This window comes from Scyliorhinus torazame, chromosome 9 (genome assembly GCF_047496885.1).
Source record: "Scyliorhinus torazame isolate Kashiwa2021f chromosome 9, sScyTor2.1, whole genome shotgun sequence".
Lineage (NCBI taxonomy): Eukaryota > Metazoa > Chordata > Chondrichthyes > Carcharhiniformes > Scyliorhinidae > Scyliorhinus > Scyliorhinus torazame.
The window spans coordinates 72,834,377-72,861,751 of NC_092715.1; the positions used below are offsets into that span (position 1 = coordinate 72,834,377).

At 44.7% G+C, this 27,375-nt stretch overlaps 1 protein-coding gene across 7 annotated transcripts in view; it reads right to left on the reverse strand.

Annotated features, from left to right (window-relative positions):
- tnpo1 (transportin 1) overlaps nucleotides 1-27,375 on the reverse strand; it is a 233,726-nt gene that overhangs the window by 85,180 nt on the left and 121,171 nt on the right. For all 7 annotated transcript variants that reach the window (XR_011949032.1, XM_072516131.1, XM_072516134.1 and 4 more), the window contains exons 6-9: nucleotides 19,717-19,850; nucleotides 13,669-13,750; nucleotides 3,255-3,377; nucleotides 2,576-2,694 (exon numbers count right to left, since the gene is read on the reverse strand). Coding sequence is in view for 6 of the 7 variants with exons in the window: in XM_072516131.1 (XP_072372232.1) it covers nucleotides 2,576-2,694; nucleotides 3,255-3,377; nucleotides 13,669-13,750; nucleotides 19,717-19,850 (458 nt within the window). In the remaining variant the exon portion in view is untranslated. The remainder of the gene's footprint in view (nucleotides 1-2,575; nucleotides 2,695-3,254; nucleotides 3,378-13,668; nucleotides 13,751-19,716; nucleotides 19,851-27,375) is intronic.

Consider the following 27,375-nt stretch of genomic DNA (forward strand, 5'->3'; position numbering starts at 1 on the left):
AAAGTGTCGGAAATACACAGGGAGATGAGAGACGAGGGGGAGACGATGGTAGAGGAGCTGAAGGGAAAATGGGAAGAGGAGCTGGGGGAAGAGATTGAGGAGGGGCTGTGGGCAGATGCCCCAAGCAGGGTAAATTCCTCATCCTCATGTGCCAGGCTTAGCCTGATTCAATTTAAGGTTCTACACAGGGCGCATATGACGGGAACAAGACTGAGCAGGTTTTTTGGGGTGGAGGATAGGTGTGGGAGGTGCTCGGGAAGCTCGGCGAACCACACCCACATGTTCTGGTCATGTCCGGCACTGCATGAGTTCTGGGAGGGTGTGGCAAGAGTGGTCTCAAAGGTGGTGGGGATCCGGGTCAAACCAAGCTGGAGGTTAGCTATATTTGGGGTTGCAGAAGAACCGCGAGTGCAGGAGACGAAAGAGGCCGACGTTTTGGCCTTTGCATCCCTAGTAGCCCGGCGAAGGATTCTACTTATGTGGAAAGAAACAAAGCCCCCGGGCGTGGAGGCCTGGATAAATGACATGGCAGGGTTCATAAGACTGGAGCGAATAAAATATGCGTTAAGAGGATCGGCTCAGGGGTTCACCAGGCGGTGGAAACCGTTTCTTGACTATCTCGCGGAACGATAATGGAAAAACAGAACAGACAGCAGCAGCAACCCAGGGGGCCGGGGGTTATTTCGTGTTTGTTTTTCTTTCTCTCTTTATGCTAGTTGTGGATAATTGCTTCTTGTGTAATACTTTATTCTCATTTGTTGTTAGTTTAATATATTATTTAAATAACAGTTAATGTACATTTTATTATTCAGTTGTAAAAATGGAAAATTTCTGTTTGAAAAACTTCAATAAAATATATTTTTTTTAAAAACGTCTATTGATACGGGAGAAGTTGGGGAAAATTTTAGAGGTTGTGAAAGAACATGGAGAGGTGCTAAGGGGCATTGAGGGGATCGCAGCATAGTGACCAAATTGCCTCATTGGAAGCAGAGGTGCTGCTGGTGGAGGAGAGAAACATGGTGACGGTCGAAGACCTGGAGAACATCGAAGAGACAGAAGCTCAGGATTGTGGGGCTACCAGAGGGGGTGGAGGGCCCCGGGGCCAACCGAGTATTTTCCCCAGATGTTTGCAAAGCAGGTGCTGGTGGTGTGCGCGCGCAGGACACAAGCAGATGTCCCCCTCATAGGCTTGATAGAGCCCACTGATCACTCCATCGAAGGCCTCGGGCTAAGGAGCCACCATGGGCAGTAATTTTTCGTTTTCATAGCTTCAAGTAGGAGCGTGTCCGGAAATGGGCCGGAGAAACGGGACTGGAGGTGGGAAGGAAGCAACATTCAGATTTACCAGGACACCGAGGCAGAGCTAGCGAAGAGGTGTGTAGCTTTTAATAAGGTGAATTGGCGTTACATAAAAGTATAGTGCGTTTTGGAGTCATGTACCTGGCGAGGTTGAGAGTTGTGTATAACATGAAAGATCATTTTTCGATACATCGGAGGGTTTGTCAAGGAACAAGGACTTGTACTCAATTGGAAGGGTTTGAAAAATGACTATAATGGTGGTACGTGGGAAGGGTTTGCTTGGGGATGTTTCAGTATAAGGATTGTGCATCCCTTATTCGAAATGCTGGAGGCCAAGATTGTCTCTGATTCGGGAATTTTCCAAATTTTGGAATAACTGTAAAATGCCACACAGCTAGTGGATTTCAAATGAACACCATGTTATTTTCTTTTTACTAGAAACGTGATGTTAAAGCTTTTCGAATAAGGGGTGCTCAACCTGTATTTCTGGTTATTTGGGGTTTCTTGTTCTGTATTGGAGGGGGCAGGGGGTGTCCTGTATATATAGGCAGTTTGGGGAGGGATGGGGTCAATGTAGTCGGTTGGTGTGACAATTGCAAGGGCTTTGGTTTCGGTTATTCCCAGCGGAGGTGGGCAGGGGAACTTCTATTTTTTCATTGTTCCTTAGATGTAGGCCTTGGCGGGGGGGGCTACCGAACAACAGTTAGGTCTCAGCTAGTGAACAGTAATGAGGTGGGGGTTCGTGAAGAGGCAGTTTTGTTCTTTGGTGGAGGGAGGAAAGAGTGCTGACGTGACCATGTTTTTTTTTGTCTCACCTTATGGGTGGGATTGATTGGTGGGCCCTGGGTCTAGGAATTTGGTGTAAAGACGGGACAATTCCTCGCAGTGGAAATAGCTAAGTTGAGAGGGAAGGGGATTGAGACACCCTGATCAGACTAGTCACTTGTAACGTTAAAGCTAAGTACACTGTGAAGGGAGCAATTGAGGGATTCTATGAGAGACAGCAGCTGTTTATTTCAAGGAATTGGTCACCATTTGTTGTTGGGGGGGGGGGGGGGGGGGGGGGGAAAGAGAGAAGAGGAGGGGGGGGAAGAGGGGCTACGGTTTTGGTTCTTTTTTCCTGTTTGATGTATGCAAATTTGTTTGTTTTCTCTATTTTGTATTTTATAAATTGAAAAATGTTTATAAAAATATATACTTTTTAAAAGGTTTGCATTGCATTACAATTCTTTTACAAGAATTAGCACATTAAAAATTAATTGACAGAATTACTCACAGAGACATATGTCCGGAAAGTACATCTTTGCATATGGGCTGTTCAGCCAACGTTAGCCAGAACTCACAAGCTTCCAATGCTACATTTTCATCTTGGTCCTGCGTCCTCTGCAACATGTACTGTAGCAAAATAATGCCTTCAGTATCAGTAAAGCTTCAGGAAAGAATTTCCAATGTTTATTTAGATATGAAACTATTCATTATAAAATATGGCTTTGAAAGGAACAGTTCCATCCAGAACCAAGCAAGATTATTAGAACTGTCAAAATGCTAATTTACAAGGTAATTGTATAACTGTGCATCAAGGATTACTGCATTTTGCTTCAAACAATGCTTATCCTATAGAAGTAGGCTTCTATTTTTTTTAGAAATGAAGTTGAGGATATTTCTAAAGTAACCAGAGATCATTTGGTGACATGGCTTGAGAACAAGACTACATTTGAGAACAAAAAAAACTCTCAATAGTTGGTATTCATAGAATAATCTACTAGGACAAAAATATGCAGAAAAATAAAATGCTTGTAATTCACTGGTGAAAACAAACGTAGACTATTGAGGAAGACCAAAACAAATTTGTAATGCTACAGCATCTTTCACAACCACAAGAGCTAATTACTTTATGTGCAGCTGTCGAGAAGGCAAAATAAGACAAGCAGAGAGCATTTTAATATAGTTTTCACCTCAACAATGTTGTGCATCTGAGGGAGCAAGCGATCCATCCGAACTTCAAGTAGCATAACAAGGGCACGACATACATTTTTCCGTACTTCAGACTCTTCATCTCCAGCCAATGCAAACAAGTTCTAAGAGAACAGCATTTAACAAAAGCATATCATTTTACATATTGCACAATAGCAAGATATTACCCCTCTATCTTTGGGTGCAATGAATTCAGTGCCCCAAAGTCAGCAACAAGGGGGAGTGAAACTTCATGAAGTGCTCAGAATTCAATATTCCCGAGGGGCTCACAAAGACTGCATATACTACTAGTTTGCACACAATGAACTGGTACCTAGTAAAATGTAAACGTTGCCAGTCTCTGGACTATAGGTTGCTCTCTCTCGAGTTGACCGGTGATGATTTAACATGAGAGTCACCACACCTCAGACAAGTGGCAAGGTTGAAAAGCGGGCCTTCTTAAATAACCTCCGCCGGTACGGGAATTGAACCTGCACTGTTGGCATATCTCCGCATTACCAAGTGAGCAAACCGACACCCGATTCAGATATATAAAATGTGTAATTAAGCTGCTAAGCAGTTTTCAAAGTAATACAATAAAATATGTATTTGAGTAAAGCAACAGCAAATGGCCAAAAGTCTGAAAAATCTATGCACAGGGCCAATTTGCCATTAGTTTCAAAAACAGCCTGCATGTTGTTTCAACCAAGTGACCCGTTTATTTTTATGGGCTTCATGCACAAATATTTTATTGGACAAAATGTAATGTATTGCAACAAAGACACGTATCACGATAGCACAGTGGTTAGCACTGTTGCTTCGCAGCTCCAGGGTCCCAAGTTCGATTCCCGGCTTGGGTCACTGTCTGTGCGGAGTCTGCACTTTCTCCCCACGTCTGTGTGGGTTTTCTCCGGGTGCTCCAGTTTCCTCGCACAGTCCAAATATGTTCAGGTTAGGTGGATTGGCCATGATAAATTGCACTTAGCGTCCAAAAAGGTTAGGTGGGGTTACTGGGACAGGGTGGAGGCGTGGGCTTAAGTAGGGTGCTCTTTCCAAGGTCCGGTGCACACTCGATAGGCCGAATGGCCTCCTTCTGCACTGTAAATTCTATGATATTTACAATGATCAGTCGGTCCATCATGTACTGTGATGAATCTATTAATTGCATCCAATCTCATTTGCTTTGAATCACTGCTTTGTTTCCTGGTCAGTTACACCAAGCAAGGGTGCATGTACCTTTTTAAAAAACTAACAATCAGCATGGTTCCATTACACACATTTCCAGCTACTGATGCTCTAATTCAAGATTTATTCACTGTGAAGGTCAAGGGGCTATAGCTGCAATTTAAACACCGCAGTTTTCAAACTGTCAAAAACAGATTAACAGTAGAAAAAAATCTCTGTATTGCTATACTATTAACATATGAGAGTTGTTAACAATATCCCCAATCATGTCAACTAACAGTTCCATGCTTCAGCAACGATGATGCAATCATTCAGAAGTTTGTTTTTAACACTGATCATGTTTTACAAGAATAGGCAAAAATGAGCTGTGAAATTCTTTAAGGAAGACTGCACGATTCCCAAGAAAGGAAGTCTTAACTAAGCAACAAATATAAATTCTCACTCTTGGGAAAACAAAATATTTATATTGTGTGTCTTAAAACACACAAACATCCAAAATATGAAATAGAATGACTAACTTTGGTATACATGACTTATTCCAGTAAACTGCATTTCATACCTCATTGATTTAATGGCCTTACAGATGTGAAAAATTAGCAGCTTCAGAACATTTAGAACATAAGTAGATGATAGCTACTCCATCATTCAATATGACCATGGCTGATTGTGAACTCCACTTTCCTGCCAACTCCCCTTATCCCTTGAATCCCTGGGATATCAAAAGTCTGTCCTTCCCAGCCTTAAATATATTGAACACTGGAGCATCCACAATTCTTTGAGGCAAAGAATTCCAAATTTCACAATTATTTGAGTGAAGAAATTTCTCTTCATCTTAATCCAAAATGATTATCTCCTTATCCAGAGACTCTGCCCCCGTGTTTCAGATGCTCCATCCAGAAGAAACAATCTCGGAGTGTCTATTCTGACAAGTGTTAGGAAGTTGGAATGAAATAAACAGTAAAGAATTGAATAAAAAATAAACTGATGGGGATTTTGCTGCACGGAAAGTTTGAGATGCAGGTTAGCCTAGCAAGAGCGAAACATACTTTGTTAAGCAAAGTGGAGACTAGCAGTCTATAGAGACCTAGATCATAGCCACATCCAGTTGCAAAGGAGAGCTCTCACACAGAATCAAGCTGTTGGGCAATAAAGAAAGCAGAAGTATGCTCTACGCTAAATTAGAAGAAAGGATTCCAAAAGAAAGCTACATGTGCTGTGTGGTAACAATTTTTTAGATTTAGCTCATAGTTTTTGTATCCATGGGATACAAGACCAAGGATGTACTTCTGAGGCTGTATAAGGCTCTGGTCAGACCCCGTTTGGAGTATTGTGAACAGTTTTGGGCCCCGTATCTAAGGAAGGATGTGCTGGCCTTGGAAAGGATCCAGAGGAGGTTCACAAGAATGATCCCTGGAATGAAGAACTTGTCATATGAAGAATGGTTGAGGACTCTGGGTCTGTACTCGTTGGGAGTTTAGAAGGATATGGGGGGATCTTATTGAAACTTACAGGATACTGAGAGGCCTGGATAGAGTGGACGTGGGGAGGATGTTTCCACTTGTAGGAAAAACTAGAACCGATCCTTTAAAATTGAGATGAGGAGGAATTTCTTCAGCAAGAGGGTGGTGAATCTGTGGAAGTCTTTACTGCAGAAGGCTGTGGAGGCCAAATTACTGAATGTCTTTAAGACAGAGATAGATAGGTTCTTGATTAATAAGGGGATCAGGGATTATGGGGAGAAGGCAGGAGAATGGGGATGAGAAAATATCAGCCATGATTGACTGGCAGAGCAGACTCGATGGGCCGAGTGGCCTAATTCTGCTCTAGGTCTTATGTCGTTTTGGGAAAGGTGTATTCTCAGAGTTTAGGAAAGTAGGTAGATTTGGATTGGGGAAACGTCAAGCATGATGTCTGGGTAACCATTATTGTAGTTAATTGTAAACTGTATCATTTACTGTTGCCTTTCTTATTGCCCGTTATAAAGTTTAATAAACATTGTTATTTGAATAATTTAGAAGACCGACCCCTTTCTTCACATAACCTCGCTTTTCCACATTCCATCTTGTTGCCTACGAACTTAACCTGTCTCTATCTCTTTGCAGCCTCTATGTCCTTCTCACCGCATACATTTCGACCTAGCTTAGTAACATATATTACTCCATCTCTTCACCATTAACCCAAGATTCTAAATAGTTGAGGACAGAGCGCTGATTCTTGCGGCACTCCACTAGTCACAGCCAGCCAACTTTAAAATGCTCCATTTATGCCAACTTTTTTCTGCCTGTCCATTTACCCCCAATGTCACGAGTCTTGCCTATTAATCTCTTGTGCAAATACTTTTTTAAAATCCAGGTATACTACATTTACTGGTTCCCCTTTAGCTACCCCATTAGTTCTATCCTCAAATGATCCCAATGATTTTGTCAAACAGGATTTGTAGTTCCCAAAACCATGCTGACTTTGATCATACTATGATTTTCTAAGTGCATTGTTAAGACTTCCTTAATAATAGATTTCAGCACTTCTCTGAAGACTGATGTCAGGCTAACTAGCAGTTCCCAGCTTTCTCTATCCCTCCTATCTTGAAAAGTCAGGTTACATTTGCTGACTCCCAATCTTCTGGGACCATTCCAGAATCAAAGGAATTTTAGAAAATCATAGCCAGGGCATTCAGTATGTCTTCAATCTCTTTCGGAACCCTACGATTTAAGCCATTAGGTGCGAGATCAGTCAAATATAATCTGTAACGGATTGTTTTAGGCCATGAAAGAAAACTGGAATGTTATTTGCGCACGCAAAGTCTCAACCAACTGCTAATCATCCAGAAGATAACTCAATAAAATGCCAGACCATTTTCTGGGAAATATGTTTGCACAGATATATTTGTGGGCTTGCGCAAATGTCACAAGACTTAAATTTCAGGCTTGGATGAACAGAGTTGGAAACCCTATTTGTTAGAAGATCCTTTTCTCCCCATGACCAGGTGTGTCATTATCTATGCAATAACCAGATAATTAGTAGAGTGGCAAGGATTAGACAAAACACTGAATATTATACTTTGGCTTATTGAATATACAAGAATGGCTTTGATCATTTTCTACTCCAGATTATTATTTAAGCTAAAAATATATATCGTGCATGGTAAATAGTTATATGCAAACTTTGCCACTGTAAATGTACATCCTGATGTTCCTCACTAACTTTCGAAAAGTGGTATTGTTCCGTTCGACCCAAAACGGCAGCCAATAATTATGAATGTAGTGTTATGAAAGCCAATTTAACTTCATAATGATAGCAGAGAACAGGTCTCCAATATCTAACACACGCAGACTGGGAGTGAGCTGCATATGCGCAGTTCAACATTTTGAGTTCTTTGAGCCGAGGATGGGGCAGCATGTGTGTGCACAAAATGGAAACAGGCACAAATATCCAGATCAGGTGGTCGCGGGCGGAGCACCATTGAACACACGTGCTCCAGGCGGGGTAGGGAGAAGTCCAAAGCAGGGTACATAGACAGGAAGAGATTCCAGGTTAAGTTAAAAAGAGAGGAACAGAGAAAGAGGCTCCCACCAGAAAGAGGGCCCGGGAGAAGCGGCGGCAATCCAAGAGGGCCCGGGAGAAGCGGCGGCAATCCAAGAGGGCCCGGGAGAAGCGGCGGCAATCCAAGAGGGCCCGGGAGAAGCGGCGGCAATCCAAGAGGGCCCGGGAGAAGCGGCGGCAATCCAAGAGGGCCCGGGAGAAGCGGCGGCAATCCAAGAGGGCCCGGGAGAAGCGGCGGCAATCCAAGAGGGCCCGGGAGAAGCGGCGGCAATCCAAGAGGGCCCGGGAGAAGCGGCGGCAATCCAAGAGGGCCCGGGAGAAGCGGCGGCAATCCAAGAGGGCCCGGGAGAAGCGGCGGCAATCCAAGAGGGCCCGGGAGAAGCGGCGGCAATCCAAGAGGGCCCGGGAGAAGCGGCGGCAATCCAAGAGGGCCCGGGAGAAGCGGCGGCAATCCAAGAGGGCCCGGGAGAAGCGGCGGCAATCCAAGAGGGCCCGGGAGAAGCGGCGGCAATCCAAGAGGGCCCGGGAGAAGCGGCGGCAATCCAAGAGGGCCCGGGAGAAGCGGCGGCAATCCAAGAGGGCCCGGGAGAAGCGGCGGCAATCCAAGAGGGCCCGGGAGAAGCGGCGGCAATCCAAGAGGGCCCGGGAGAAGCGGCGGCAATCCAAGAGGGCCCGGGAGAAGCGGCGGCAATCCAAGAGGGCCCGGGAGAAGCGGCGGCAATCCAAGAGGGCCCGGGAGAAGCACCAGCAATTGTAGAGGGCTGGGAGAAGCGCCGGCAATCGAGATGGGACCGGGAGAAGCACCGGCAATCGAAGAGGGCCCCGGAGCAGCGCCGGCAATCGAAGAGGGCCCGGTAGAAGCAAAGGCAATCGAGGAGGGCCCGGGAGAAGCACCGACAATCAAGGAGGGCCCGCGAGAAGCACCAGCAATCGATGAGGGCCCGAGAGAAGCACCGGCAATCGAAGAAGGCCCGAGAGAAGCACCGGCAATCGAAGAAGGCCCGGGAGAAGCACCGGCAATCGAAGGGGGCCCGGGAGAAGCACAGGCAATCGAATAGGGCCCGGGAGCAGCTTCGGCAATCAAAGGCGGCCCGGGAGCAGCGTCGGCAATTGAAGAGGTCCCGGGAGAAGCTCTGGTTTTCATAAATATGGAGATCCAAACTGCACAGTTTTCCAGATATGGGCGCACCAAAACCCTGTACACATATGCAGCAAGACCTCTTTATTCTTTTAATCCAAACCCCTTGCTGTAAAGACCAATATGCCATTGGCCTTCGGAATTGCTTGGTGCAATGCATGCTAACTTTCTGCTTTCCTTGCATATGAAATTACAAAAAAGTTAAAGTTCAGGTACAGCAAATAAATTACAAACCTTTAATGCAAGGAGGATAAAGTGTCAAAGTAGACAGATCTTTCCACAACTGGATGAAGGGGTTGTCATATGAAGAAAGATCGAGCAGGCAGGGCCTATACTGGTTGGAGTTTAGCAGAACGAGAACTGATCTTTTTGAAACATGAAAGATTTAAGGGGATATTTAAGGTAGATGCTGAGAGGGATTTCCCCTTGTGGGCGAGTCTAGAACTAGGTGGCACTGTTTCAGAATAAGCAATCTCCCGAACAGATTGAAGCAACTCCTCTCTGAGGGCCATTAATCTTTGAATGTCTCCAACCCAGAGAGTAATGGAGGCTAGGTCATTTAATATATTCAAGATGGAATTAAGATTTTTTTTTAATCTACCATGGCATCAGAGATTACAGGGGCAGGTAGAAAAAAGGAGTTGAAGCCATGATCAGATTAGGCATCATCCTACTGAATGGTGGAGCTGACCTGTGGGGCCAACTGGTCTGCTCTCGCTCCTACTTCTTGCATTAGGTTCCTATGTTGATACTTTCACAAACTTGTTATTTTTGGATCTCATGGATTTATCTGGTGGAGGGGAGGTATAGATCTCTCTGGCAGACTTTAAAAAAGTATGGATCATGTGGATCAGTAAAGAATTAAATTGTCTCAAACCTCCCCGACGATCAATTGTTCTTTACACTTCGTAAATTTGGTGTCATATGACAGGCCAATTTCCTCCACATCTGTTAATTCTTTTTGGGGGCCACCTCCAAGCACCAATACGGAGTGAATAAAGAGTTAAGGGATCTGCCCTGCCATAAGCATAGCACATGTAATGTGTGCTATTTGGAGGTCCTTGGTCCTAATCATCACATACTCTGTGAAGGATGCTTTTATCTCGGATGTTGCCAGAATGTCTTGAAACTAGCACAAAGTCATATTAACACAGGACAAGGTGGTGTATACTGTTGTGATTGGACCTTTCTAGTCCATGCTTCCCAACGTTGTTCAGCAAAAGCATGTGGTTGACTCTCAACCTGGAACTGAAATCACCTAGAAGCATGATTTTTGACTATGATGGCACAGTTGTATCAGAGTTGCACCTTGGTTGGAATACTCACTTTGCCATCAAAGTCCAAGATAGGTACATTAGCACTGATGGGGGTTGCAGATTGATTCCCTTTGAGCTTAAGCTTGGGCTTGAAGTAGCCACCCTAAACTTGACAGCCAACTGAAAAACATGAATCACTGAACCCTTAAGCCAACTTCAATACCTTACCATTGTGCAATGTTTTGCATTGCTCACTATGCCACCACAACCTTCTAAGACATTCAATGAATGGAGGAAAATCTATCAGGATTTCAATAATGTCCCTCAACACCATGTTGTGACTTCAACCCTGATGAAACTTTGAAAGCTAACTCACAAACACCTCAGGAAAGACTCAATTGCAGAAAATTCCTGACTTTGAAGTTCTGTGAAGCTCATGAGCAATCCAAAACTGCATCCACAAAGTCAATGGCAGGTACAGAAACTTGATACACAAACAGAAAACTTTACAATGTGTGACTGTGGTCATGCAAAAGAAACCATGGAACATATAACACAATGCCCGATTCACAAATACAAAGGAGGCATCACAGTAATGCATTCTGCTACTCCTGGGGTTCCTGGATATGAAAGTATATTGTTGCTCTCCATCTGTATCAGCCATATGAAATGAAATGAAATTAAATTTGCTTATTGTCACAAGTAGGCTTCAAATGAAGTTACTGTGAAAAGCCCCTAGTCGCCACATTCCGGCACCTGTTCGGGGAGGCTGGTACGGGAATTGAACCGTGCTGCTGGCCTGCCTTGGTCTGCTTTAAAAGCCAGCGATTTAGCCTAGTGTGCTAATCAAATACAAAACAAATCAAGTTGACCATTAGCATGCTACTAGAACGAGGTGGCAGGAGCACATGAATAAATGGATTACGAACAGCCAATGAGATTCCCCAAAAGGACGCCTACTGTTGACATTGGCCTGTAAGTCAACTTTTGCAGCCTCGAAATATCCCTCCAAAAACAGGGGCCAGCTTAAATGCCCAGTATAAAAGTGAACTGTCAGCATGGGTGTGGGTGGTTGCCATTTTGAATTGTCATCAGCATCTCAGTGGCTCGGTCCTAAACTGCCACACATTTTTGCAACACAGCCTGTATTGCCTGCCTGATCCCTTGCACCCAGTTATAAGGTACTGGTGTGCAAAACATGCATGCGTGTGGTGAAAAATGGAGGCTGACTATGAATGGAAGTATAGATTCTCACGGCTGAAAGAGGGGTGACATATAAACCAAGTATATGCAAAAACATGATTTTGGGGGCTGTAAAGTTCATAGTTCATAGAATTTACAGTGCAGAGGAAGGCCATTCGGCCCATCGAGTCTGCACCGGCTCTTGGAAAGAGCACCCTACCCAAGGTCAACACCGCCACCCTATCCCCATAACCCAGTAACCCCACCCAACACTAAGGGCAATTTTGGACACTAAGGGCAATTTATCATGGCCAATCCACCTAACCCGCACATCTTTGGACTGTGGGAGGAAACCGGAGCACCCGGAGGAAACCCACGCACACACGGGGAGGATGTGCAGACTCCGCACAGACAGTGACCCAAGCCAGAATCAAACCTGGGACCCTGGAGCTGTGAAGCAATTGTGCTATCCACAAGGCTACCGTGCTGCCCAAATGAAAACCGCTTATTGTCATGAGTAGGCTTCAATGAAGTTACTGTGAAAAGCCCCTAAGCCCCTAAAAAGTCTTAATTCAATGCTCTCTACGAGATAGGCGCTCCTAGCTACCAATCCGTACCAACTTCGAATCCCGCAGACTCAGAACCCGAACAAAAGGCCATTTGTTCCCCTCACCTGGTGGGCCAGTCCAAAGTTAAGCATAGGCCTGTTAGTTGCAGAAGTAGCTTAAACGTAGAATTTGTGCATGAGTAGCGATTACTGTGTATAATAAATGTGCTTTGATTTAAATCTTACTAAGCAGTGTATTGGGTTATTGATCATTACTCGGACTTGAACCTCGTGGCGGTATCATAAAGATACCTGGCGATTCTAGAGCAAAGGTAATAAAACAGAGCAATTGAACCAAGGAGAAAATCAGCAACACAAGGTGCCAAGCTGGCATTTCTTGTGCGTGTACGATCGGGCTGGGGGTGCCCTGCGTGGATGTTAACGGGTCAGAGATCACTTCGGGGGCCTCAGAAGTTGAAATGTCATTTAAAAATGGGGTCCCAATCTCTCACTCTTCTGTTCTGGTAAGCTGGGCGCCTCAGTGTGCAAACAGGGCTATGAGCATCCTCAGCAGTGTGAGTTGCATTGTACAGCTATGCGTTTCTCAGCACTGCGAGTGTCGGACAACAAGCCGCTAAACGCACTCGCTATGGGACTTTTAAAAAATAAATTTAGAGTATCCAATTCAATTTTTCCAATTAAGGGGCAATTTAGCGTGGCCAATCCACCTAGCCTGCACATCTTTGGGTTGTGGGGGCGAAACCCACGCAAACACGGGGAGAATGTGTAAACTCCACACGGACAGTGACCCAGAGCCGGGATCGAACCTGGGACATCGGCGCCGTGAGACTGCAGTGCTACCACTGTGCCACCGTGCTGCCTGTACTATGGGACTTTTTAACCAATTAGTTGAATCATGTCCCATATTTTTAGAACACCCTACTTTTGTCTATAGATCACGTGCACTTCTGCCCCTTGTACAGAGATCAGAGGCGGGATTCTCCGGTTCATCAGCAGCCTTTTCCTGCGCGGTGAGCCCCAGCCGGCAGCAGGATTCTCTGTTCCCGCAGCCAACCAAAGTGATATTTCTTATACTCTGGGTTAAGTTATATTGAAATTTACAGTATTTACAATAGACATGGCTTCAGTTTACAATGACTGAATAAATTCAATCTTCGTTTACTACACATGATTACACAACATTATTCAATTTAGTTTTGTCTTAGTTGTTGGTAACTGAATAGGTTTTACTTTATTTATAATAGATGGGATTACAGGATTTCCATTAAACACAATCCATGTTCAAGATTATAAATACACCATTCAAATTATAAAATATTAACAGTAAAATTTTTAGAAAGATGACATTCAACTCCAAATACAAAAAAACATTAATGACAACCAACTCTTGTTTGGTCAGCACCATGTATTGTGAATCAGAAGAGATTCCATTTTGGTCCTGATGATACCACTAACATTCACAAATAAATGTACTGAGAATTTAACAATTACGATGATTTTAAAATATTCATTCAATAGTCCTTTTCCAAATGTAAAAGTAAATGTACCTCAATGAAAGAGTCGATATGCATCATCAAAGCTTGAGTTCTACTGATGATGAACTGGTTCACACAAGCAACAGCATGAGACCTAAAAGCATTGCAGCATTTTTGTATCAGAAAATATATTACATCAAATTTAGTTACATCTGTCAAATTTACAAGTTTTGTAACCAATTATTTGTTTTTAAAAAGCCTCCAGATTGGAAGTAATTAAAATTCAGCCATCTTTAATTGTAGCTCCCCCTGAAAGATCAACACAATTACAAACCAAAAGTCTAACTAAGCAAGAGTAGAAAACAAGATGCTTAAAGTTACCAAATTTATTATGCTCAACTAAACCTATTTTTTGAACAAATTAATGATTTACCTACTAACTCCATAAGACCCCATGAATTCATTCCAGTAGTCAAATTATGGCTGGCTCATACATCAACTTCCTTTTCCTGCTCAATCGTATATTTTAGTGCCCCCCTCACACAAACAAAAACCGATCAATCTTGAATATGCTGATCAGCTGAGCAAAATAAAGACTTTCAAAGATTCAAACCCCTCCGAGTGGAGAAACTTCTCATCTCAGTTCAAAAAATAGCTGACCCCTTATTGTCAGACAACTGTTCCTGAGATGCAGAATCTCCAGCTGGGATAAAACCTCAAGCCCTCTAATAACTTTCTACATTTCAATGAGATCACCTTTTTTCACCAGAGAATATAGCTCCATTCCATTCGATCCTTTCTGATAGAAAAATGCTCACCCCAGGAATTAATTTAGTGAATGTTGCACTTCCTCCAAGGCAAGGAGACCAAAACACAGTATTCCATGTAAAGTCTCTCTAAAATCCTATATAATTGCAGCAAGACTTTGATGCTTATACACCAACCTTTTGCAATAAAGGCTAGTTACACCCTCAATAAATCTAAGAACTTTACCATTCATAAGTGTTGACTCTGCCTAATCATTGTGTTTTTCAGAGCACTCTTAAAAGTAAATTTGAACATTTTCCCTACTATTGATATCAGGCTAATTAGCCTAGTTACCTTTTTTCCCTCTCACTCATTTTCCTTAAACAGCATTACTGCCATGCCAAGTCACCTGCTGTTATATCATGCTGCACTAAGAACTCGTGTGCAATTCAGTCACTCCACTAAAAGGAATTTCAGGTTAAATTTATTCAATTATGATCACAAATTAAAAAGCCTAGCTGGTCAAAGGCATTAATCACTTCAGGACAGACCCTTGGACTAGACTGCAAGAAAAATATATTCAGGATACCCCTTTATGTTCACTTTTGTTTCAAGCTGATTTTCTACCTATGAGATATGAAGCAATAAGTAGATAAGCTGTCATTGTGAATTAAAAATAAAAATAGAGTAAACTTAATACAGAAGTGAACCTGCACAATGTGAATGAGGACTTATGGAACTGATTACTAAACTCCAAAAGTGGGCACTGAACAAATGGTAGCATATTCATAATTTCAATCTCAGACGCTTCCACTTGCTCCGGATGGGGAGCTGGGACGAGGCTGGATCTGTAAAGGTCGCGCCGGATCAGGCACACCGGCGGAACGAGCAGGTGACACTAAGACGGCTGCTGACCAGGACATGATGTGCGTTGGTGGTGGTGGCGGCGGCAGGTGGTGGTGGTGAAGAATCGTAAAGTTCAAGGGCAGCACGGTGGCGCAGTGGTAGCACTGCAGTCTCACGGCGCCGAGGTCCCAGGTTCGATCCCGGCTCTGGGTCACTGTCCGTGTGGAGTTTGCACATTCTCCCAGTGTTTGCATGGGTTTCGCCCCCACAACCCAAAGATGTGTAAGGTAGGTGGATTGAACACGCTAAATTGCCCCTTAATAAATGGAGTAGGGGTGGATGGCTGGTAGGGGCCCCACGGGGGAGGGGGAGGCCCGAGTCAGGGGTGAGGGGACTGGGCCTGTAAAAGGAGCTGCGTCAGAGGTGGCGGGGCCGGGCAGGTGGAAAGCGCGGGCTTTTTCCCACGCTGAAGGCTGGAGGGGGTGGGGCCGGGGCAGGGAAGCGAGGGTTGATTCCCGCGCTTGGGATGGAAGGGGGTGGCGGAGAGCCCGCTGATGGGTAATGGAGGAGGGGATTCCCATAAGGAGAGGAGGAGAGGGGGAGGCTGGTGGGGGAGATGGTGAGGGTAGACAGGAGGTACGCGGAGGTGCCGGAGGGACTGCTGAGCGAGAGGCGTAGCCTCCAGGCTGAATTTGTGCTGTTGACCACCAGGAAGGCGGAGGCGCAGTGGAGGAAGGCCCAAGGGGCGGTTTATGAATATGGTTAAAAGGCAAGCCGGATGCTGGCACATCAGCTTCGGAAGCGAGACGCAGCCAGGGAGATCGGGGGAGCTAAGGATAGGGGAGGGAGTATGGTGCGGAGTGGGGTTGGCATCAATGGGGTCTTCAGGGATTTTTATGAGGAACTGTATCGGTCTGACCCCCCACTGGAGGAAGGAGGGATGGGCCGCTTTCTGGACCAATAGAGGTTCCCGAAGGTGGAGGAGGGACTGGTGGCAGGATTAGGGGCCCCGATTGGGCTGGAGGAGCTGGCCAAAGGGATAGGGAGCATGCAGGCGGGGAAGGCACCGGGGCCGGACGGTTTCCCGATCGAATTCTACAAAAAATATGTGGACCTGTTGGGCCCGTTGCTGGTTAGGACCTTCAATGAGGCAAGGGAGGGGGAGGGGGGGGGTTTGCCCCCGATGATGTCCCGGGCATTGATCTCCTTGATCCTGAAGTGGGACAAGGATCCCATGCAGTGTGGGTCTTACAGGCCGATTTCGTTGTTAAACGTAGATGCCATGGTGCTGGCGAAGGTCTTAGCCACGAGAATTGAGGACTGGGTGCCGCAGGTGATCCACGAAGACCAGACGGTGTTCGTGAAGGGGAGGCAGTTGAACGCGAATGTGCGGAGGCTCCTGAACGTTATGATGCCAGCAAGGGAGGGGGAGGCGGAGATAGTGGTGGCGATGGACGCTGAGAAGGCCTTCGATAGGGTAGAGTGGGGGTACTTGTGGGAGGTGCTGAAGAGGTTCGGGTTTGGGGAGGGGTTCGTCAGGTGGGTTAGGCTGTTGTACGAGATCCCGATGGCGAGTGTGGCCACGAACAAGAGGAGGTCTGAGTACTTTTGGTTGCATCGAGGGACGAGGCAGGGGTGTCCCTTGTCCCCCCTGCTCTTCGCACTGACGATTGAACCCCTGGCTATGGCACTGAGGGAGTCGAGGAACTGGAGGAGGTTGGTGTGGGGTGGGGAGGAGCATAGGGTGTCGCTCTATGAGGACGACTTGCTGCTTTTTGTGGCGGACCCGGTGGGGGGAATGCCGGAGGTAATGAGGATCCTCAGGGAGTTCTGGGATTTTTCAGGGTACAAGCTCAACATGGGGAAGAGCGAGTTGTTCGTGGTTCACCCATGGAACCGGGAGAGGGGGATTGGTGAGCTCCCACTAAAAAGGGCGGAGAGGAGCTTCAGGTATTTAGGGGTCCAGGTGGCCAGGAGCTGGGGGCCCTGCACAGACTTAATTTCACGAGGCTCGTGGAGCAAATGGAGGAGGTGTTTAAGAGGTGGGACGCATTGCCGCTGTCCCTGGCGGGTAGGTGCAGTCAGTTAAGATGATGGTGCTCCCAAGGATTTTGTTCCTGTTCCAGTGCCTCCCCATTCTTATCCCGAAGGCCTTCTTTAGGCAGGTCAACAGGAGCATAACGGGATATGTGTGGGCGCGAGGGCCTCAGAGGGTGAGAAGGGTGTTCCTGGAGCGGTGTGGGGGGGGGGGGGGGGGGGGGGGGGGGGGGGGCACTGCCCAACCTCTGTGGATACTACAGTGCCACCAAAGTGGCGATGGTACGCAAGTGGGTGATGGAGGGGGAGAGGCTGGAGACGGCGTCTTGTGAGGGTACGAGTCTGGAGGCGCTGGCAACGGCGCTACTGCCGCTCCCTCCAATGAGGTATACCACGTGCCCGGTGATGGAGGCTACCCTCAAAATCTGGGGCAGTGGAGGCGGCACAGGGGGTAAGTGGGGGCCTCGGTGTGGACCCCAATATGGGGGAACCACCGGTTTGTCCCAGGGAGAATAGATGGAGGGTTTTCGGGGTGGCACAGGCTAGGGATAAGAAGGTTGGGGGACCTGTTTGTGGATGGGAAGTTCGCGAGCCTGGGTGAGCTGGAGGAGAAGTATGGGCTCCCCCCGGGAACACCTTCAGGTACTTACAGGTAAGGGCATTTGCCAGGCAGCAAGTGGTGGAATTCCCGCTGCTGCTGCCACGCACGGTACAGGACAGGGTGCTCTCGGGTGGGTGGGTTGGAGAGGGGAAGATCTCGACAACTTACCAGGTGATGCAGGAGAAGGCCTCGGTGGTGGGGTTGATAGGTAAGTGGGAGGAGGAGTTGGGGGAGGAGATCGAGGGGACCTGGGCAGATGCCGTTGGGAGGGTGAACTTTTCCTCTTCGTGCGCGAGGCTCAGCCTCATACAGTTTAAGGTGCTGCACAGGGCACACATGACCGAACAAGGATGAGCCGGTTTTTTGGGGGTGAGGACAGGTGTGTTAGGTGCTCAGGGAGCCCAGCAAACCACACCCATACGTTCTGGGCATGCCCAGCGCTGGAGGAGTTTTGCAAGAACGTAGCAAGGACGGTGTCGAGGGTGGTAGGATCCAGGGTCAAACCGGGCTGGGGCTCGCAATATTTGGGGTTGCAGGGTAGCCGGGAGTGCAGGAGACGAAAGAGGCCATTATTCTGGCTTTTGCGTCCCTGGTCGCCCGGCGAAGGATTGTTCTTCAGTGGAAGGATGCGAGGCCCCCAAATGTGGAATCCTGGATCAACGATATGGCGGGGTTTATTAAATTGGAGAGGGTGAAATGTGCCTTCAGGGGATCGGTGCAAGGGTTTTTCAGGCGGTGACAACCGTTCTTGGACTTCCTGGCAGAACGGTAGTCAATGGTCAGCAGCAGCAGCGACCCGGGGGGGGGGTTCTATTTTATTTTTGTTTGTCTACACTGGGGGATCTGAGGGGGAGTATACATTTGCTATGTGTTAATTCGGGGTGTTTATTTATGTATTGTGGGGGGGGGGGGGGGGGGGGGGGAGAAGGGGGGCACGGGGGTTTTATTTTGTTTTGTATTTAATTCTATTGGGTTCCTTTTTCATTTTGTTGTTGATATTTTGTGAAAACTTCAATAAAAATTTTTTATAAAAAATAAATAAATTGCCCCTTAATTGGAAAAACTGAATTGGGTACTCTAAATTTTAAAAAAAGAATCTTAAAGTTCTATCCCATTTTAGAAGAAAGAATCCCATCAACGTGGGAATTTTGAATATCCCAATCCACCCACTTGCAATATTCTATCCTATTTCTGCACGCATGGTAAATTGTATATTTAGTACATTAGCCCACAACACATCTTTTTAAAAGTCTAAAGATTTGTAAATACCATAAATAGTCCAAGTGACACAAATTCAGTTTCACACACAAAAGGGACAGCTGAAGTTGTACGGTGCCACATATTCCCAAGGTTTAACTAATTAAAGGAAATATTTTGTGTTGTTTAATTGTAAGCATACATATAGTACATAAATCACTTTTCTTCAAATAAAAGTGCCTGAGAATTAAATGTGTTGCATAATGAAGTAACGACTTCTTGGCTCCTAAGAACCTCCTAGATGTGTGGGAGCCGATTTGGAAAAGCTTGACCGACTTCAGATACGTTCTTCTCGAAATACCTTTGTTTTAATTTCCTGGCTAACTGTCCCATTACTTTTTCCTCTCATGTTTCTGTTCTTTGTCTGCTGCATCCCTACATGCTCTATGAGGGACGAGCTAAAACTAGGCTCGATTAATATTTCAAGATTAGCAGAAAAATCTAACCAAAAAGATTGCATGTTTACAGAAGTTGAGGAGAAAATTGATGTGGTGTAAGACTAATACCAATTGTTAATCGAGTAGCAGAATATCTTTAAATTTATAAACACAAAAGTCAGATTATTTGAAAAGTGTTATGGACAGCTTGAGAATATCAATATCAAAAATCATACAAGTATGCATTAAACTTACCTAATCTTGGAACTGCTGTGTTTAAAAAATTGCAGAAATTTAGGAATCATGACATTGAGAGGTCTATCCAGAATGTCACTGTCTAAAATCTCAGCAGAGTCTTCACATATCTTCTGAAGAGCACCAAAGGCTCCCTAAAAAGAGAAAATACAAAAAATTAATTTCAAGCAAATGTTGTTCTGCTTTATGATTTGCAAGTCAACTTTAACTGCACTTTTGACACTGCGATAACTTATGACTTCACTGAAAACTAGTCTTGGAAAATGCAGCATGGAAGCAGCTCAACCTGATACAAAGCAATATGAACCGATAACCCATTAGATAAGAGTTTAGAAGGCAATTGAACATAAAAATAAAGGGTACACCTGCATCGTAATGTTTGCCCGTCATTAAAAACCACGTCTCCACTCTCCATCCCTGCCATTTTAAACTTTACAGAAATATCAGGTTATTTAGAAATCCAAGGAGGCAGACCGAAAGAAATACTCTCCTTGTAACATTTTTAAAAATTTTTTTTTCAAGTATCCAATTCTATTTTTCCAATTGAGGCTAAAGGGCAATCTAGCATGGCCAATCCACCTACCCTGCACATCTTTGGGTTGTGGGGAGGAGACCCACGCAGACACGGGGAGAATGTGCGAACTACACACCGACACTCTCCTTGCAACATAATAGCAAGAAAACACATCCTTTTAAAGCTGGAAAGAAAATCTTTAGCTGTACTATAAAAGCTGTGCACCAAGGGATCATTCTAATTGTTTAGATTGACGCTCACTAGTGGAATTGTGGTTGCTAAGGGGACTCTCATATAGCAAATAATTGAAGGAGATGTAGCTGGTACGAGTCTGAACAAACATGCAGTGATGCCTGTATATGGCGAGGAAGCAGTTCTTCAGCAACAATGCCAATGTAAACTTCCTGTTTTTAAATCATATTTCTGCTTTAAACAAAACCTGGCACCAAAGAATTCAAAAAACATGGCATTTAAAGATAAAAGTAGTTTGCTATTTATTTTTCATTTTGAACTGATACCGACTGAAGATATTTTTAACATTCAAACTTCACTTTCCAGCAAATACCTTAAGGATTTTTTCAAATGGAATTAATGAATATAACCTTCATTCAGAAGAGTTTTCGGAATTAAAGTAACCACCTGGTATCACCTTGGGGTTTTATGGTGCACAATTACTTTTGCAGTATAAGAGATTGAAAGCTTAGAACATTTATCAAGTTCGTTCAAAGCCCATTTACTTGAACTTGAAGTAAAGGCCACAATTGCAGAGGCCTAGTCGGCACAAAAGCTTAGAATCAACAATCAACTGCACATAGACTTGGTTTCAAATATGGCTACTGAAAGCAACCCAATTTAACCCACAAAAGTAATTTAGAATAAAAATGAGACCTGTAGACATTGTTTTTCTGTGGGGCGTGGGAGTGGCTGACAGAATAAATGGTCTGTGAACTCAACTCTGCTTCTAAAAAAAAAATTTAAAAAAAAAAAAAAAAAAAAAAAAAAAAATCGCTCATCTCAAGTAGGCTTCAAATGAAGTTACTGTGAAAAGCCCCTAGTCGCCACATTCCGGCGCCTGTTCGGGGAGGCTGGTACGGGAATTGAACCGTGCTGCTGGCCTGCCTTGGTCTGCTTTAAAAGCCAGCGATTTAGCCCAGTGTGCTAAACCAGCCCCTACTATGAAATAAAGAGATGTCAAATTCCATCGCTGCCATATTCATATGCAAATGATGACAAAGGGATAAAAAGAAACACAGAAGAGCTATATATATTATATAACCATAAATTTTCATTTTGGTGCCTTTTTAAGCATTCAATATAAAAACTATATTTTACACGAAATAATAGATTGCTTAGCTACACTCCAGTGGTTACAGAATATTTCAGAGTAAGAAACAGAGATTTCCACAACAGAAGTTTTTTTTTAAATGATTGAACTGACCAAGTACAGATTAGTATTAGATACATTTTCATATGACCTAGACCTTGGTGTCCAGAGCACAATTTCTGCATTTGTGGATGCTAGAAAACTTGGAAGTATTGTGAACTGTGAGGATAGTGCCGAATTTCAAAATGAGACAAGGTGGCGGAAAGAGCAGTCAAGTGGTAGATGAAATTTAATGCAAGGTAGTGTGAAGTGATTGATTTTGAGAGAACACAGCAATATAATACAAAATAAAGGGTACAGTTCCAAGGGGGTGCAGGATATATATGTACATTGAAGGTGGCAGGAAAGATTGAGAGCATGGTTAATGAAGCATACAGCATTTGGTGCTTTATCAAAAAAAAGCATAGGGTCCAAAAGCAAGGAACTTAATATATAACTCTGGTTTGGTTTGAATTGGAGTATTAGGTTCAGTTGCGAGCATCACATTTTAGGAAGGATGTAAAGTAAAAGCATTAGAGAGCGTGCAGAAAAGATTCATGACAACGGTTCTAAGGATGAGGAACTTCAGCTTCAGAGAGATTGAAGACATTGGGACTGCTGCTCTTGGAGACGGGTGCTAGATTTGATAGAGGCATTCAAATTCATGAGAGGTGTGGACACAATAGATAGAGAAACTGACGGACAACGGACAATGAAGAACCAGAGGTAGTTGACAAAGGAAGCAACGGTGAATGAGGATAAATAACTTTTCTCGCAACAAGTGGTTCAGACATGGATCTGACACTGCCCGAGTCTGTTGGAGACAGGATCAATTGAAATCTTCGAAAGAGGAATTGACAGGGATGGGGCACTCAGTGGCTCCTTCAGAGAGGCAGCACAGACGTGATGAATCAAAGGCCTTCCCCTGTGCTGTAACCATTTTATGATTGCAGAATTTTTTTCATTACACAGCAGTCAATTATGCAAGTCAGTATGGTACAATTCTGCTCAGCTTTACTAGTTAAGTTCTTGCCACTAATAGTGATTGCATTGGTGTCGATACATTTAGCCCACTATCGGTGGACTAAAACTGCATCTATGATCCTTGTTCTCGAGTATTTGAGCAAGACATCAAAGCTTTGTGAACATAATTATATTTAGATCATTCCACTGGTTCAATTTTCAAGACAACTGTGGTATCCTCTATTTAACAGTTAAATTGTATTGTTAATTGAATTGGGATTTTGTGTCTGCTCATGAATTTTTGAAAAAAATCTACTTTTTACATTTATCATGTTTCAAGTTTCAAGTGAGCTTATTGATATCATAATGCCCTGAATCCAATAAAGCTGAAACATATTAATACAAACAGTAAATTAAACATAAATTGATATTGGAAAACAGCTGTCAGTCTAAGCAAAATTGTCCTTGCAGAAATAACAAAGAATTTATATGATGCTAATTCTAATTGGGCAGCTGTGGTCAAGAGTAGCCACCACTCCTGGTGTCTCTGCTGCTCCTAATTAGAGAAATAACTTACAAGGCAAATTATTCGACTGTCATTGAATCTCTAAACATAACAATTATTGACTTAAATGAAATATGTACATGTGCAATCCGACAATTTTTATCTCTGCTACCCAAAATAGCCGGTACCTTTGTAATGGACTTCTGTGCAATGGTTAGCATTATTTGCCTGATGTAGTTGGTTGACCAAGAAAGCATGGATGCAATTGGTGAGGACAGCATTTGTTTCAAAAATGACTGAACATTCTCCTATACATTTGTTATTCTTTTACTCCCATTACCAAGTACAGAAGATAGAACATACAGTGCAGAAAGGGGCCATTCGGCCCATCGAGTCTGCACCGACCCACTTAAACCCTCACTTCCATCCTATCCCTATAACCCAATAACACCTCCTAACCTTTTTGGCCACTAGGGGCAATTATCATGGCCAACCCACCTAACCAGCACGTCTTTGGACTGTGGGAGGAAACCAGAACACCCGGAGGAAACTCACGCAGACACGGGAAGAACATGCAGACGCCGCACAGACAGTGACCCAGCGGGGAATCGAACCTGGGACCCAGGCGCTGTGAAGCCAATGCTAGCCACTTGCGCTACCGTGCTGCCCAAGTAGCTACCATTCAAGGTTAGACAGAAGCCGTTTGGCACAGCATGTCCAACAGCAACTCAGTTAGTGCTATACCCCAAGGCCCTGAAAATTCTCTCTTTAGGTCCATATTTCCTTTTGAAAGCCATGATTGAACCTGCCTCAATTACACTCTCTGGCAGTGCATTCCAGAGCCTAACGACCTGTGTAAAAATAAAATATTTCCTCCTGTTGTCTTTTGCCAATCACCTTAAATCAGCATCCTCTGGTTCTCCACTAATGGGAAATTTCTCCCAAAATTCATTGTTCAGATTCCTCATGATTTTGAATACCTGCATCAATTCGCCTCTCAACCTTCTTTTCTCCAAGGAATATTGCCCTAGCTCCTCCAATCCACGGCCAAAACTTTCTGGCCGTACACGCCGGCGGAATCTTCCTGTCCAGCCGACAGCGCACCCCCACTCAGCGCTTCCTGGTGGCAAGGAGTGCATTCAAGGATGAACCCCGTTGACAGTAGCAGGATCACAAGATTCCGCCACCAGCCAATGGGACGGGCTGTCTCCACGAAACATGAGGCGGGGTGCCCAGAAAGTTCCGCCCTATCTATCTGAAGATCCCCATCCTTGGAACGAAATGAAATGAAATGAAAATCGCTTATTGTCACAAGTAGGCTTCAAATGAAGTTGCTGTGAAAAACCGCTAGTCGCCACATTCCGGCACCTGTTCGGGGAGGCTGGTACGGGAATTGAACCGTGCTGCTGGCCTGCCTTGGTCTGCTTTCAAGCCAGCGATTTAGTCCTGTGCTAAACCATTTTATGAATCTTCTGTGCACTCGGTCTGATAAACAACAGGCAGATTTGAATGTACAAAGCTCCTTTCACAACCACTGGACATCTCAAGAGCACTATTCAGCCAAGGAAGTGCTTTTTGAAGTGGAGTCACTGTTGTAATGTCGGAAATGAGACAGCTAATTTGTACAAATAATCTGTGTTATTTGTGATGCATTCTATACAGTTTAACATAGCTGCCTTACTTTAGTACTTTTAGAACATATTTATAAAGCCCAGAATCCCTTAACCTATCTCTCAACCTACCGATACCTTCAATGATTTATGCACATATACCCACCCCCCACCCCCGAAGTCCCTCTGCTCCTCACCCTCTTTTGAATTGTACTCCATTTTATATGCCTCTCCCATTCTTACTAAAATGAATCATTTTACATTTCTCTGCAATGAATTACATCTGCTACCTTCCACTCACATCAACCTGCCTATATCCCTTTGAAATTCAACACTATCCTCTTCAAAGTTCACATTGACTACAAAATATATATATATATATATATATATATATATATAAATAAAATGGTATAGACACATCAACCCCTGGAGACCACCACAATAACGTCCTCCAGCCAAAATAACAACCATTAATCAATATTCTTAGGCAGCACCTTTCAAACCCACGACCACTACCACCTAGAAGGACAAGAGCAACAGATGCTTAGGAACCAGGAGGTTCCCCTCTCAAGTTACTCACCACCCCGACTTGAAAATATATCGCCGCTACCTCATTGTCGCTGGGTCAAAATCCTGCAACAACCTCCCTCACAGCATTGTGGGTGCTACACCTCAGGGACTGCAACAGTTCAGGAAGGCAAATCACCACCATCTTCTGAAGGGCAACAAGGGATGGGCAATAAATGCTGGCCTAACCAGCGACACCCTCATCCCGTAAATCCTGCAACAAGCTCCCTCACAGCATTGTGGGTGCTACACCTCAGGGACTGTAGCAGTTCAAGAAGGCAACTCACCACCACCCTCTGAAGGGCAACTAGGGATGGGCAATAAATGCTGGCCAATCAGCGACACCCTCATCCCGTAAATCCCGAGGGCAGCACGGTAGCACAGTGGGTAGCACCGTTGCTTCACAGTTCCAGTGTCCCAAGTTCGATTCCCAGCTTGGGTCACTGTCTGTGTGGAGTCGGCACGTTCTCCCTGTGCCTGCGTGGGTTTCCTCCGGGGCTCCAGTTTCCTCCCACAAGTCCAGAAAGATGTGCTGTTAGTTAATTTGGACATTCTGAATACTCCCGGTGTACCTGAACTGGCGCCGGAATGTGGTGACTAGGGGCTTTTCACAGTAACTTCATTGCAGTGTTAATGTAAGCCTACTTGCGATAATCAAGATTATTAAAAGAATACATTTTTAAAATTCTCTTTCTGGTCACTCAACCAATTTCGTATCCATATTAGTACTGTCTTTCATTCCATGAGCTCCACATTGCTCACAAATCTGTTGTGCAGCACAAAATCAAATACCTTTTGAGTCAGAGTTTGGCAGCATAGAAAGGGGCCCTTTGGCCCACCATGTCTACACTGGCCATCAAGCACCTATCGATTCTAATCCCATTATCCAGCGCTTTGTCTGTAGACTTGTATGCTACAGCAATACAAGTGCTCATCTAGATCATAGAATAGAATTTACAGGGAAGGGGGCCATTCAGCCCATCAAGTCTGCACCACCCCTTGGAAAGAGCACCCTACTTAAGCCCACGCCTCCACCCTATCCCTGTAACCCAGTTACCCCACCTAACCTTTTGGACACGAAGGGGCAATTAAGCATGGCCAATCCACCTAACCTGCTCATCTTTGGACTGTGGGAGGAAACCAGAGCACCCGGAGGAAACCCACGCAGACACGAGGAGAAAGTGCAAACTCCACACAGAAAGTCACCCGAGGCTGGAATTGAACCAGGTCCGTGGAGCTGCGAGGTAGCAGTGCTAACCACTGCGTCACCGTGCAACCCTAAATACTTCTTAAATGTTTCGGATTACTGCCTCTACCACCCCTTCAGGCAGTGAATTCCAGATTCCCACCACCATCTGGGTGAAAAGGTTTTACCCCAAATTCCCTCCAAATCTCTTGGCTATTACCATAAATCTATATCCCTTGATTATTGACTCCACAATTAAGGGAAAATGTTTCTTCCTACATACCCCCTTCATAATTTTGTACACCTCAATCAGTTGCAGTGCCATCTCTGCTCAAAAGAAAACAACCCCAGCCTAACCAGCCTTTCTTCATAGCTGAATCGCCCCAACCTATCCTGTGGAATCTCTTCACCCTTCCAGTGCAATCACATTCTTCCTATAGCATACACAGTACTCTAGCTCTGGCCTAACAAGTGTTTCATACCGCTCCATCATAAAAACTATTTTCGACAACACCCCCTGCCACTAAGCCAATTTTAGATCCAATTTTCCCTGGATCCTATGGGCTCTTACCTTCTTAATCAGTCTCCCACGCATAACTTTGTCAAAAGTCTTATTAAAGTCTATGTAGACTACATCAACTGTACTGCCCTCATCTACATACCTAGTCATCTCCTCGAAAAATTAAATTTGTTAGACATTATCTCCCTTTGACAAAGCTATGCTGACTACCTCTCATAATCCTTGCCTCTCCGAGTAATTCTGCCCCTCAGAAAATGCTCCAATAATTTCCATACCACCGATGTTACTCAATGGCCTGGTTTTTACCTACTCCCCTTTTGAATAATCGTATTGTAATATCCCATATGGGACTTATGGAGTCGGAATGATTATCTTCCCCGTGGCCTGCAGAGTATGTGCTCCCCCACTGAGGGGCAGGGGAACTCTATTAA